Source organism: Blennius ocellaris (genome assembly GCF_963422515.1).
Source record: "Blennius ocellaris genome assembly, chromosome: 8".
Lineage (NCBI taxonomy): Eukaryota > Metazoa > Chordata > Actinopteri > Blenniiformes > Blenniidae > Blennius > Blennius ocellaris.
Window position 1 is genome coordinate 18,294,534 of NC_137657.1, and position 12,458 is coordinate 18,306,991.

General features: G+C 40.2%; 1 protein-coding gene across 1 annotated transcript in view; it reads left to right on the forward strand.

Annotated features, from left to right (window-relative positions):
* cobl (cordon-bleu WH2 repeat protein) overlaps positions 1 to 12,458 on the forward strand; it is a 53,713-nt gene that overhangs the window by 25,799 nt on the left and 15,456 nt on the right. Inside the window, exons 9-10 of the mRNA XM_080500526.1 lie at positions 823 to 1,005; positions 11,493 to 12,093. Coding sequence (XP_080356652.1) covers positions 823 to 1,005; positions 11,493 to 12,093 — 784 coding nt within the window. The remainder of the gene's footprint in view (positions 1 to 822; positions 1,006 to 11,492; positions 12,094 to 12,458) is intronic.

Sequence of the window (12,458 nt, forward strand, 5' to 3'; positions counted from 1 at the left end):
CACTGTGAGATGTTCTAACCTTGGGCCCAATTAATTCCAATGACCTGAACTAAATGTTCCTTTTTTGCTCAGCTTTTATGTTGTTTCCAGGCATTGTCTGATCTCATCAATTAATCTCCTCTTAAAAAAATGTTTCTTTTCTCCTATCATGGGGGTGTTAGCTGTGGTTCGGTGCCCCCGTTGTACCAAGGTTCTGTACCAAGCTGAGCTACAGGACGGTTCAGATTTTCAGGAGCACTTTAAGCTTTCTTTGATCAGATATTGAAAACCATTGCCGTTTCAGAGCTTTAGTCAGGAGCAGCCACCCTTTAAAAATGTGGTTGCACTTTCGGCTTGATCAGATAAATGTTGCAGTAATTGTTATGACTGAAGAATGGACTGAAATCTCAGAAATGTGCCCACTATCGCATGCATGATGCTTACATTGATCGAGATTCAATACAATTATAAGTGTCCACGCTGATCTTAAGTCTCAGTGAAATGGGTTCTCTTAAAGTTTTTATTTCACAATTAGTCAGATGTTCTATTGTGTAATTAAATGTAGCTGGAAGATTTAAAAAAAACAAATCCATTTGGAAAGGGGATTGTTTTGATTTCTTGTTTTGATCGAATGAAGTTTAGGAGCATATTTGCAAATTTTTTAAGCCCTTCCACATGTCTTTCATGTGTTAGTTTCATCCAGGTATTTCATTAGATTTTCGATGAGATCAGCTCTTTTACCGGCAAATTATACATTTGTGGTCTTGTACTGAATTGCAAATTTCGTATTTACATCTGCATTTATCAATCTGACTTTACTGCCCTTTTACTGCTTGTATTCAGACTCTGTCCACAATATCTGGGATTCCCTGCCTCGAAGACCAGACTAGCACCTTGGGTCAGTCACAGTCGGAGATGAACATCCCCAGGATGTCCCCCAAGGCTGATAACAAGAAAAGGAGGGCCCCTGCACGACCGGGAGGTCCGGCACACAGCATGGAACACACCAGCTATGAGAGCTTTCAGGTAGGATGTTACAAATTACAGATTACAATTATTTACAACCACATGGGTACAACAAAACCCGACTCCTACTCCTCTAAAGTGTTTGACTCCTTCAGCTTTCATGAATAGAAGTTGCCTTCTTTCTCATTCAGACTTTCATTGGTGTTTTCACCTGGAAGTCTTAAGTGGCCTGTCTGGACTGCATTAGAGCAACAGTTCCCTGCAGTCTCATTATATTGTTGTGACGGCATGCTGGGCAATGTTGTTTAGCAACCAGCATCCGTCTTCCTTCCCTCTGCTAATAGGTTTTGTTTATTGTAAGGAGCCTGTTATTCAGTACAAATGTTTTCCATATAATGAGAGGGAAAATGGTGCGATTGTCTTAAGCTTAATGAACGAAGCAAAAAAAGAAAAAATTTCGATTCATAGAAATGTTTTGTACTGCAAATAGTACTAATAATACTGAATTGCCTGAAAGATAAACAAATCAATGGTCCGATTCACTTGTACTTCATTTGATGTCAGTTTGGTGATTTCATCACTAACTTGGGATGACTGCAGTATTTGGATGACTTTGTTTGCTATGACTGTGAATGTCCTCCATGCATTCAAAACGGAATATAAATGATTAATATGTCCTTTTGCGATTGGCTTGCATTGCGACTCCAACAAGAAAGTTCTTGTCCCTGTTTTGATTATTTTTAGTGCTGCAAATTGTATTTGTGCAGACAGAAATGGTCATTTGTCTGCCCACCTGTCAGATTAAGAGTCATGACGGACACCAGAGCTGAAATACTGAGGCACCACTGGGACGCACAAGGGCACCTGGTAGATTACGAGTTGGGAAGGTTATCTGAGGACTTGATGGCTGCTCTAATAATAGATTTCTTCACCTCACTCTTATGTGTACTCTGCACTGTTGCTCCATCTGAACACAATATCTCATGTATATTTATGCATGTCCAAACATTGCAAGGTCACACTCTGGTGCAGGGGTGTTGAGAGGACAAAATGGAAGCGAGCAGTCAAGGTGTTCAGCTGTTTTGTCGACAGTTCATCATAAGGTCACCAAGCAGCAGAGCTTTTCAAATATGAGTCTCTTTTACTAGTGATAAAGTGAAATCAATATATTGGCGAATGTGCATTTGTTTCATTGGCATGCAACTGGTTTGAAGTGAATAAAGATGTGGAGGGGTTTGATTATTGACTGATAGGAAATGTATATATATGATTAGCTCACATCACCCAAGGACGCGACACAAGTGTAAGGTGTTGGAAGATTAGCAGCATGCTTGTGAGTGTGATTAAAATGGATTTAGTTACATGACAGTGAGGAGTGTCACAGCAGCCAGGTCTTATCAGGACAGTTTTTGAATGCCTCGGGCATTATAGAGTCCTGCATGACTTAAATCTGTAGAACAATTGCGCAGTGTCGAATCACATCACATCACAATAAGAAGTAATACTTCCCCAGTAACGTGAGACTTGGCGTAGTCGTTGCCGGAGGCGATAATAAGCTGCACACATGAGGAAAAAAAACAACAAAAAAACCCCCAAAACTGGCGGACTGTCATTAAAGAAGCACACAATCTTTCAAAAGTTTCAACAAAAACAAATGTCACGCTATCACTTGTATTTGTGGAGAAAGTGACCCATTTTGCTTGGCAGAACATACACAAATGCAGACACTTAAACAGATTCCTGAAAAACAAACGGTTCTTTTGTTTTTCAATCTGTTCAACCTTGTGTTTGCATTCACAGTATAAGAATATGTACACAAGTGACAGGGGAGAAGGATTATGCACATGCTTGCAGGTCATCTGAGGGCAGCTCTGTTTGATGACAGCCCTCATTAGAGGCCTCCTTCTGTGCTAAATAAGCTTAGATGGCCAACTAATTATGACTTACAAGACATAGTAATGGGCACTGACGTCGCAATATAAGCTATAAGAATGATAAGATTGTTATAACGAAGCTACATGCCTTTAAATAGCCATTGCAGAGGCAGACATCACTGCGGACATCATTGTAGGGACACAATTGGATTAACGTCAATGACAAGATGAGGGAGGTCACATTGTCTTTATTGTTGACCCTGGAAATATTAGCTACGTCTTGACTAGATTGTAAATTGTCAGTGTTTTTCATTCTGTTTTTATCACAAATGTTACTTGAGGACATGTGCATTTCCGTGTATGTATTGTTGGGTGAGACTCTAGCATCCCGCCATGTTAGAAGTTGGATGGATAAAGGTTACAATGTCTTAAAGATCATGGAAAAAAAGGCCATTGAGTAGATTTTGTTGCGTCATACAGCTATTCAGGTGACTGAGGACCAAGTGTAATTTGCATGCCGCTTCTCTGCCTGTGGGGGTTTTGTTTTGTTTCCAGATCACCTCCAAAATGTAGTGGAGTCTTCCATGGCCTAATATCTATCGGTGGTGACAATTTCGACAAACTCTGTGCAGTAGTTTTGATGTAATCTTGCTGACAGACATACAAATAAATCTTTGCCATTGATTTTATTTAATCCTTGGCATAAAGATAAACATAAAAAACATAAAAATCTTCTCAACTTTGAGTTAGTGTGCAACATGAAACTGTGTTTTCATCAACTAGTTCTGGATAAAGACTTAAAATCAACGATTTTAATAAATATGAAAAGAAATATCCCCCACTTGTGTTGCAGTGAGAACTCCATTATCTTTTAGGAGCATTTTTTTTTAATTTACTGTAATTAAATTGAATTGTGATCCTTTCTGTGAGAGACAAGTTGCTATTTAAAGCATTGAGACTGAGAAGCGCTCTCATTAAAAACAAGATGACATAATATTCCTGGAAGAGCGTGAAGTCATCGCCGGCTGCAGGAGGGTCAGATGCTCCACGAAGTCTCCAGCATGAGGATTTAGAGACGTTTATAGTTGCTTCTTCAGCACAACAATCAGTCATTTTTGAGCTGTTTGTTTTTCTCCTGCAGTTTTTTAATTGAAGTTTGCGTTTGAACGTTGACTTCAGAGAAACACCGCCTTGCATTTGTGATCAGTGATGTGTAAACTGTCACTTGTGGGTCCTGTGCAAAGTGTACTATGTTCACCTCACTGCAGAGTAACAACAAGGCACTTCTTATGCAAGGGTTTGTCTCTTGTTGTGTGTAAACATGAAGATGACAGAGAGAATAACAGGCAGAAGAGAAAAGCCGAGTTTGAAAAACTGTTTCAGAGAGATCAAAGGTCAACATAAGATATCGTAGGTCTTCGGTCTAAAATGCAATACAGCTTGCAGGAGGAAGACACATCGGGGTAAGAGTTCAGCAGAGGACATGCGGTATTAAATAGCAAGGGTGAAGGAGTAATAGGATCAGCAGCAGTAAGCAGGCTGTTGTAAGTCGGCAGGGAAAAAAATGAGCAAAAGCTTTTAAAAAACTTTATCCATGGCTAATTATATACTTAACAGATTTCATTCCTCTTTTGTTAATCTCTTAATTTTTAGCTGATATTTTAGACTCCTGTCACCAACAAGAAAGCTAGTTTATTTTGAAGTGTTGTCTGCCTCACTGTCTACTATAGGCTGCCCTGGACTGAGCAGCATTATGTGCATTTATATCACATGAAATCCTCAGCCAGGAATCTCGGTTTTAAGAAAACTCCAGTGTGGAACTTCAAATCTGTAGACTGGCTCTCAGTTCGGGGTGTGCCATAAAATGCTGATAGAAACACTGATTAAATTTCCAGGGGCAAAACTGCTGACTGGATCCTTGTCCTTGCACTGTTCAGTACTTTGAGGGACCAATATAGAGTTAGTACTGTCTTTAGCAGGATGCATGTTTACATGTTTTGCGTTACTGGCATAGTAGCAATCTGGAGTTGAAGCATAAATGAGATAACATATGGTGTGTCACAACATTTGTCAAAGTGTTTTTTGTTTTGTGAGTAACATTTATACATGCTACATTTTAGCCAGTTTTTGGATTGACTTCGCCGGCTAAGAATCCCAATCATTGATCTGTCACTCCAAAACAGATTGCTGGCAGTAGCGGAATAGGTTGTCTTTTAGTATTTTTTTTTTTTTGCGCATCCATCAATCCATGTTTATCCACAAGGTGACGGAATATTTTGCTGCAATGCTTTAATTTAATCAGTTAGAGAAAAAAAGAAGTTACCACTGTGTTTGTGTGGGTACTATAGAGCTTTTCACAGGTCGGTCTCTCACTCTCTCTCTCTCTTCCTCTTGTTCTCTCGCTTTGCAAGACTCAGCTTTGGTCATGTGGGAGAGACCAACAAAGTAAAAGAAAGAGAAGTAAACGTTAAAAAAAACAAAAAAACAAGCAGGATTGTGATTGTTCAATGGTTTGGAAGTATGTACATAAAGCTCTGTTTTTCTTATGGACTTACATGGGGAATAAGATATCACTGATGCCAACTCTCATTGTTATTATCCCTTTAGAGTCTTTGATCTTTTTTTTCATTTGGAAAAGGGTACTATTGGTGGTTGGCCAAGAGGCAAGGAGAAGCAGACTTGGGATGAGGGTTTACAGGTTTCAATCCCATTGCCGTCAGTTTACCACAAGAAACCTGACCGCCACCAGCTCCCTGGGCAGCCCACTGCTCCTAGTATGTGTGCCTATGGTGCAGAGAGCTAATTGCTGCAAGGAGATCAATAAATTATACTTTCTTGCTTTGCGATTAGTTGTTTTTTTTTAAGTCAAATACAAAAATGTAATTGAAGCTGGCAAAAGCATCTATTACACCACAAGTATACTTGTCCATTTGTCACGTATAGGAGGCATGGAATAGCTATATTGTAATTAATGCCTTAGAAATAAAACTGAACTAACAGTAGAATTGAAGCAGAACATATCTGACGCCTTCAAGCACCCCCCCTGAATACAACAAACTGTATACAAGTCAGTTACACCAGAACACAATCAAAATTTGTCTAATCCTTTGAAATCAAACCTTTGATGGAGAGTGAATGTGTATAGTTGAATCAAATATTTTTTTCCACCTCATTTACTTTTAGATTTTGTCATGCAAGCCTGCTTTGTCGTCGGTGTCTTGTTTATTATATGTCAAATTGGCATTGTGGATGTGGTCATCGACTGCAGGAAGGCACTGTGTGGTTTCTGTTCTTACGCACTGACCTTGAAGATTGTCAAAGTGTGAGTTAGGGGCCATCACGAGGGGAACATGTCTCCCTGCCATGCTGCCTATGTAGGGCAGGATATGTTTGCACTTGAGACTGTCAAAACATCTTTGACATGAAACCAGCCGGCACAGTTTGGACAAACAAATGAAGCAGATCTATGTTTATGTCAGTCTTAGATCATGCGTGTCTGTATGTATGTCCTTGAAACATATGGAGATCTCCGGCCAACGCTTAATCAGGATAGATGTTCGAAATTGTTTCTCTTTGAACTATTAAAGTATACCAATTCTGATTTTGAAAAGTGGTTGTTTTTGATATTTTAGGGATTGTAATCAAGAAAGTTGATACATGTATGAATCAGTTAATAGAAAGTGCACCCATTAGAGTAGGTTAAATTGTAGATGGCTCTTAAGCAGAGTTGTTTTGAATTCTGTGTGCAACAGTGTGAGATTTCATTTATCGTCAGAAATGATCCATGACCGTATTAAATTGGTTTATAGTTCAATGAATGTAAAATTCATCAATTAAATTTTGTGCTGGAGTGTGAGTAACTCGCATTCGAATCCTTGTTTTGGCAGAAAGAACGTCCAATGTAAAAACCAGGCAAGCTTACAATGCAAGTTGCTGGGATGTCATTTGATTTACATTACAGTTAGATATTAATTACACGTATATGGACATATTTGAATTTTAAGTCTTTCAAAAACTGTTTAAAATACAGTTGATCTGATGATTGACTGGTACTCCTCTACAAGAAAAATTTTTTATGTAGGTATTATTCACAACAGAGCCACCGTTAACATTCTATCCAACAAACACCAGGTTGTTGCACAACCGTGGGATTAGCCATTATTGCAGGTGTGGTGGATTCCAGTTTCTAAGAATCACTGTTATCTTAGTGGAAATGTTACTCTTTATCTGTCAACTGGATGTAAAATATAAAAGGACATAATGGACAGAATTAGTGTGAGTTTTTTATGTCTAGGTTAATTCAGAACTCAGCATTTTTCCCCAAACATTTAGATTACTAAAACATTGTTAAGGAAAGGTTTTTCAGTGAACTGGAATACTGAGAAAAAACTTTGATGCCACCACACATGACTCCCCTCACCTCTTACACACATCAAGCCCCTGCCGTGTCAACTGTACCGATGAGTTGAATCTGTGACATGAAAATGCTATGTACTGTTGGAATACTGGTGGCCTGGATGGAAGCATAGCAACCTTCTAACAGGATTTCCACTGGTTCGGATACACCAGTCTCCATTGTGGCATTTGCGTTGGCTCATCCAGAGCAAAAACGTTAATCCCCGCTCAGGTTGCCTCTAGAAGGGCTTCTGGTGTAAATGTGTGCCTAATCAAACAAGATCCGCTCTTATGACCCCGGAAGGAACCAGCCGAAACACACTGACACTATGTCAAATTTCGTCACTTATTAATACGGCACTTTCAAAGGGTGACAACCCCGTTTTGACAGGAAAAAACAGAAGCTCGACTATGTAGACTGACTTCAGGTAAAAGGGAAAAGCTCAATAGCACAACATGGGAATGATGGACACCAACAAATGTTCCATTTAATAATGATGAAATACTTATTTATACTGTACATTTAAAAACCATTACATGGTACCTTACAACAAAATATAAAGTGAAGAATGAAACAAGAATTCAAAATGATAAAAACAAGACAGTTTCGACTTTTACCAGTACTACTCTCGTGCCGTCAGTCCGGCACTGATTCGTCCGTCTGCTGCCCGACGACAAGCTGTGCATAAGAACTTAACAGAGACTAGGCGAAGAAAACATTTAATTTCAGTGGGTTAGTGGGACATAGAGGACGACAATGGAATTGGGTCAGCCATGTGTCTCCTCATCCTGTTCCACACCCCCCTACCACACCCTCCTTCACACACATTGTTCAGACTTTTAACATAAAACTCTTTTCTTCATGTATGCACATCCACACATGTTCATTATAACGCATGCACAATACCCCTAACACACGCTAACTGTCCTCCAGTCTACTGTTAGGATGTTTTTGACCTCTTTGCCCTCGCAGTTGAGGCAGTTCAGCTGCTATTATTATCCCCCCCTACATGCACATACATACACATAGGTTTGTGCACACACATGCATCTGTGAATGGACTCATGCATGTTGACATGCACATGCACACACACATATACAGTGTTTCACACACACACACACCCCATACATGCACATACTCCATTTCACATTCCACATTAGCACTGTAATGTTGCCCTGTTACAAAGCCCCTCACCCATCAAGAGTCCTTCAAAACAACTGATGAATGGTCACGCCACCAGGTTGAAGGCTCCATGGGTGGCCCTATCTGATCAACATGCTCCAACATGGGGCCCTTTGCCTCTCAAACCATAGAGTGGAAAATTTAATGGACACACCAGACTGTCCTGGTATGGCCTTCTGTGTGCCATTGTGTAAAGATACCGTCCCCTTACAACATGCCCATGTCCACATATGCCATGTTGTTCCTTTAAAAAGTATTCAACGTGTGAATAAAACACCCAATAAATAAGGATGAAAGTTAAAGCAAAGTTGAAAATTGAATATAAGTTTAATGTATGAACCAGTTTGTTGCTCAGTCCTGATCAGTGTGAGAAAGTTTGGCAAGAATTTCTGAACAAATCCTTTCTTTCATTCTTGTCTGTGGGAGTTTTCTCCCTTAATAACATAATACTGATCTCCAAATACCATTAGTGACACAAAAACTCCACAGGCAAGAGGGAGGCTCTGAATGGTAGTAATCAAGTTATTTATGTGGAACATTTTATTATTATTACTGTAGAAAAACAAAAGCTCATTAATGTAGAAGGGAGAAAGTAAGATAATTAGAAGGTGGTTGATGATGTTTAGACCTCATTGGACATGTTTTAAAAAAAAGATTTAATTAAATATCTTTTAGCATCTGCTTTCACTTGCATTGATCTAAAAAAAATATGTTTTACTCACAGCAGCAATTCTGCATTGATTTAGTTTAACATTGTTTAAGCTTGTGATCTAATGCAGTATGGAGTTGCCGTAGTGGATTTTGAAGCTCTTGGGTAATTTGATTTGGTTTATTATAATGTGACTTTGGTTGTCTGTAGCTTTTATCAACATAGTAAGCAACTCGGTCTTTTCAGTGTAACATACGTTTAAAGAATAAATAAATAAAAATTGCAAGCACTCCGTCTACAAGTACTAAAAATGAAAAACTGTAAACAACAGACATAAACCTGATTTGAACATAATCGTATTATATAGTTGACTTAACTTAATGTACAGTGTGACCTTGAATGTGGCATGATGTTGAGTCTTGAGTCTTCAGACTCTAACAATCTTAAGTACATGCTGTGTTCCCCATCATGGCGCCAATAAGCTCATGAGAGCAACCCTACAACCCTCAACAACCCCCTAATCTATATACCCCAGCTCAGCCTGGGGTATGAGATATACTCTTCCCTCTGATGTGCATGTACACTTGTGTGCTTACTAGTGTGTGTATGTGCAAGCTTGTACATTTGAACAAGAAGTGTATGTGCATTTCCTTGTATGCTGAGGCCAGTGATCCTTTCATAGTAGGGGACTGGCTGGAGTCTTATGTTTCACTCTGCAGGGAAGACACATGCACGCACACACATGTACACACACACACACACACACACACACACACACACACACACACACACACACACACACACACACACACACACACACACACACACACACACACACACACACACACACACACACACACACACACACACATCTTCATTGGCAAGTCAGTCATCCATTGCAGCTTCAACTTTGGCCCACTTCCAGAGCTATGTCTGTATTCACATACGTATATATGAATGCCAGGGAGGGAGAAGCTGTAGACCAAGAAGGAGAAAGACGACCAGTTGGGGGGCCATTTGGATTTCCATAGCCTGCCATGCACTGAGTTCATTGAGTTCATATGTGTGAACCAAGTCTCCCTGCAGAAAAGCAAGGCTGTTCTCTTCTCACATCCCTTTGCATGATGCAATACTGCCTGCAGTTCAGGACATGTTCTCTGTTGAGTGAAGGAAAATTGGAAGCACAAGCATTAGATGGCATTTCTTGAAAATCAGGATATCTTCACCGTTACAACGAGCTCATGAAAATTGATTCTTTGAAATGAGACTTCTTAGATTGACATTAAACTGTAGAAGGTGTGTGTGATGCTCTCTTCCCCACATATTATCATAGATTTTCCCACCATCCACTTTATGAGTGCTTCATGGTTATGGCTTTTCTCTTCTTTCTTTTTCTTCAACTCACTTTCTTTGTCAGATGCTGCATGTATATCAACTAGTTTGTGTGCGTGTGTGCGTGTGTGCGTGCGTTTTGCCATTACAGTAATTATTGAAACCATTCAATACTATTATTTTCCTAAATGTTCTAATAATACATATTATAGAGATGTCTTTAGGGAAACATTAAGGTTACTTGAAATAATTTTGACTTTCTGTGACATTTTTTCCAAACTCCATCCGTGTGCGAACTAAACAGAAATGACACAAACATGCATGGACACAATTTCTGAAAAATGTTCTGGCCATTGCACGCACAGTGAACATAATTGCATCATTTGGCAGACATCTAAGCTGTCAGTGGGCTTCAATATGTGAGAATTCAGCAGTGCTACAGTGTTATATTTGAATGATGGCGAGTTATCTAAATGAAGAGCTATGAGAATTGCCACAGTGAGATATAGGTATTAGTGTACTACCATCCCACCGTGCTGTATCATATCATATTAAATGTGTTCCTGCCAAAACTTATGTCTCTCGTTGTAAGATAATTTAAAAGGAATGTTGGCACCCTTGTGCTTTTAAAGGCTGTGATCCCTGCCAGGACTTCACTTGATTTAATTACTTGGTAGTAAACTGTACTTCAGTCCTGGCAAACTGAATTTACAGGCTACTTTATAGTTAAAACACACACACACACACACACACACACACACACACACACACACACACACACACACACACACACACACACACACACACACACACACACACACACACACACACACACACACACACACACACACACACACACAGAGGCTCACATGAATCCTTTCTGTAACCCTTAATCTTACTTAAATTTGTAATAGCCATAAACTATTTCTCAACGCATAGAGATTCATTCACAGCTTCAGTTATTTGGTCCTTGTAAGTTAGATTTGACCCCAAAAATGTAGTGATGAGTTCCTTTAAAATGAATAAAGTCAGTGTGATGACACATCTGTAAAAAGTGACAATGGAAATGAATTTTCTGCCTTTATCCTCTTTTCCTTTCACCTCTTGTTCTCAGATGGGCCTGGGTTCAGAAAGCCAGCAGAGGAAAAGAAAGGCTCCAGCTCCTCCTCCCACACCCACATCTGTCACCCGAGGCTCAGATGATGCTTCAGCATCTGGTGCTCCCACTCCTGATGGCTACGAGGCTGAAACACCTACCCCAGCTCTCTTCGTCAGAGTGGCACAGTCAGCCGGTGTCTCCGCTCCCACTGCGGTAATGCAAACGGCAAAACCGACCCCCATCAAAGTCGCAGTAAAGCCTCTGCGTGTGTACGACGCCGCCCCGGCCCGCAGCTCCCCGACTCCAAGCAGCAGCACCGCTGACAGCCTGACAGTGCAGGATTCAAGCTCTGAGCTCAGCCACAGCCTGGATGACTCAGATGCCGACCTGGACCAGGACAGCTCCCACTGCAGCACCCTCACAAGTAGCTCAGCCAGCGAGTCTGTGCAGGTCGTCACCATTGAACGACTCAGCACCAAGGTGGGGAAATCAGTCAGCGGCATGACTGCTCAGTCAAATGAGGAAGAGGCATCTGACAGCAGCTCCAGGTCGGAGACTGAGTCAGCCCTCAATCTGAAGCTGGAAGAGATGGAGAACAACAGACACAGCACAATAGGTAAATATCTGTAACATAAGAAAACACTCGACACAGTTAGCAAAAGCATATATATATGTATATATATCTTCTTCTCTTCTTCTTTTTAATCCCTTACATGATTATTTTTGAAAATGAAATTAAACTTTTTGCTTTTTTGAATAGTGGAAAGGTGACATGTGTTGCCAAATGACAACTACAGGTTTGAAAATCAGCAGGTTTGGACTGTGCAACACGAGTGAACAAGCTCTTTGCTTTTCATCTCTCAACGCTTTACAGTGATGATACGTCCAGTATCTGTATGATAAATGAACGAGACAACCGGTAGTTGTTGTAGACTTTTTCCACCACCTGGCAAGCTGAGCTGTCAAACTACAGCAACACCT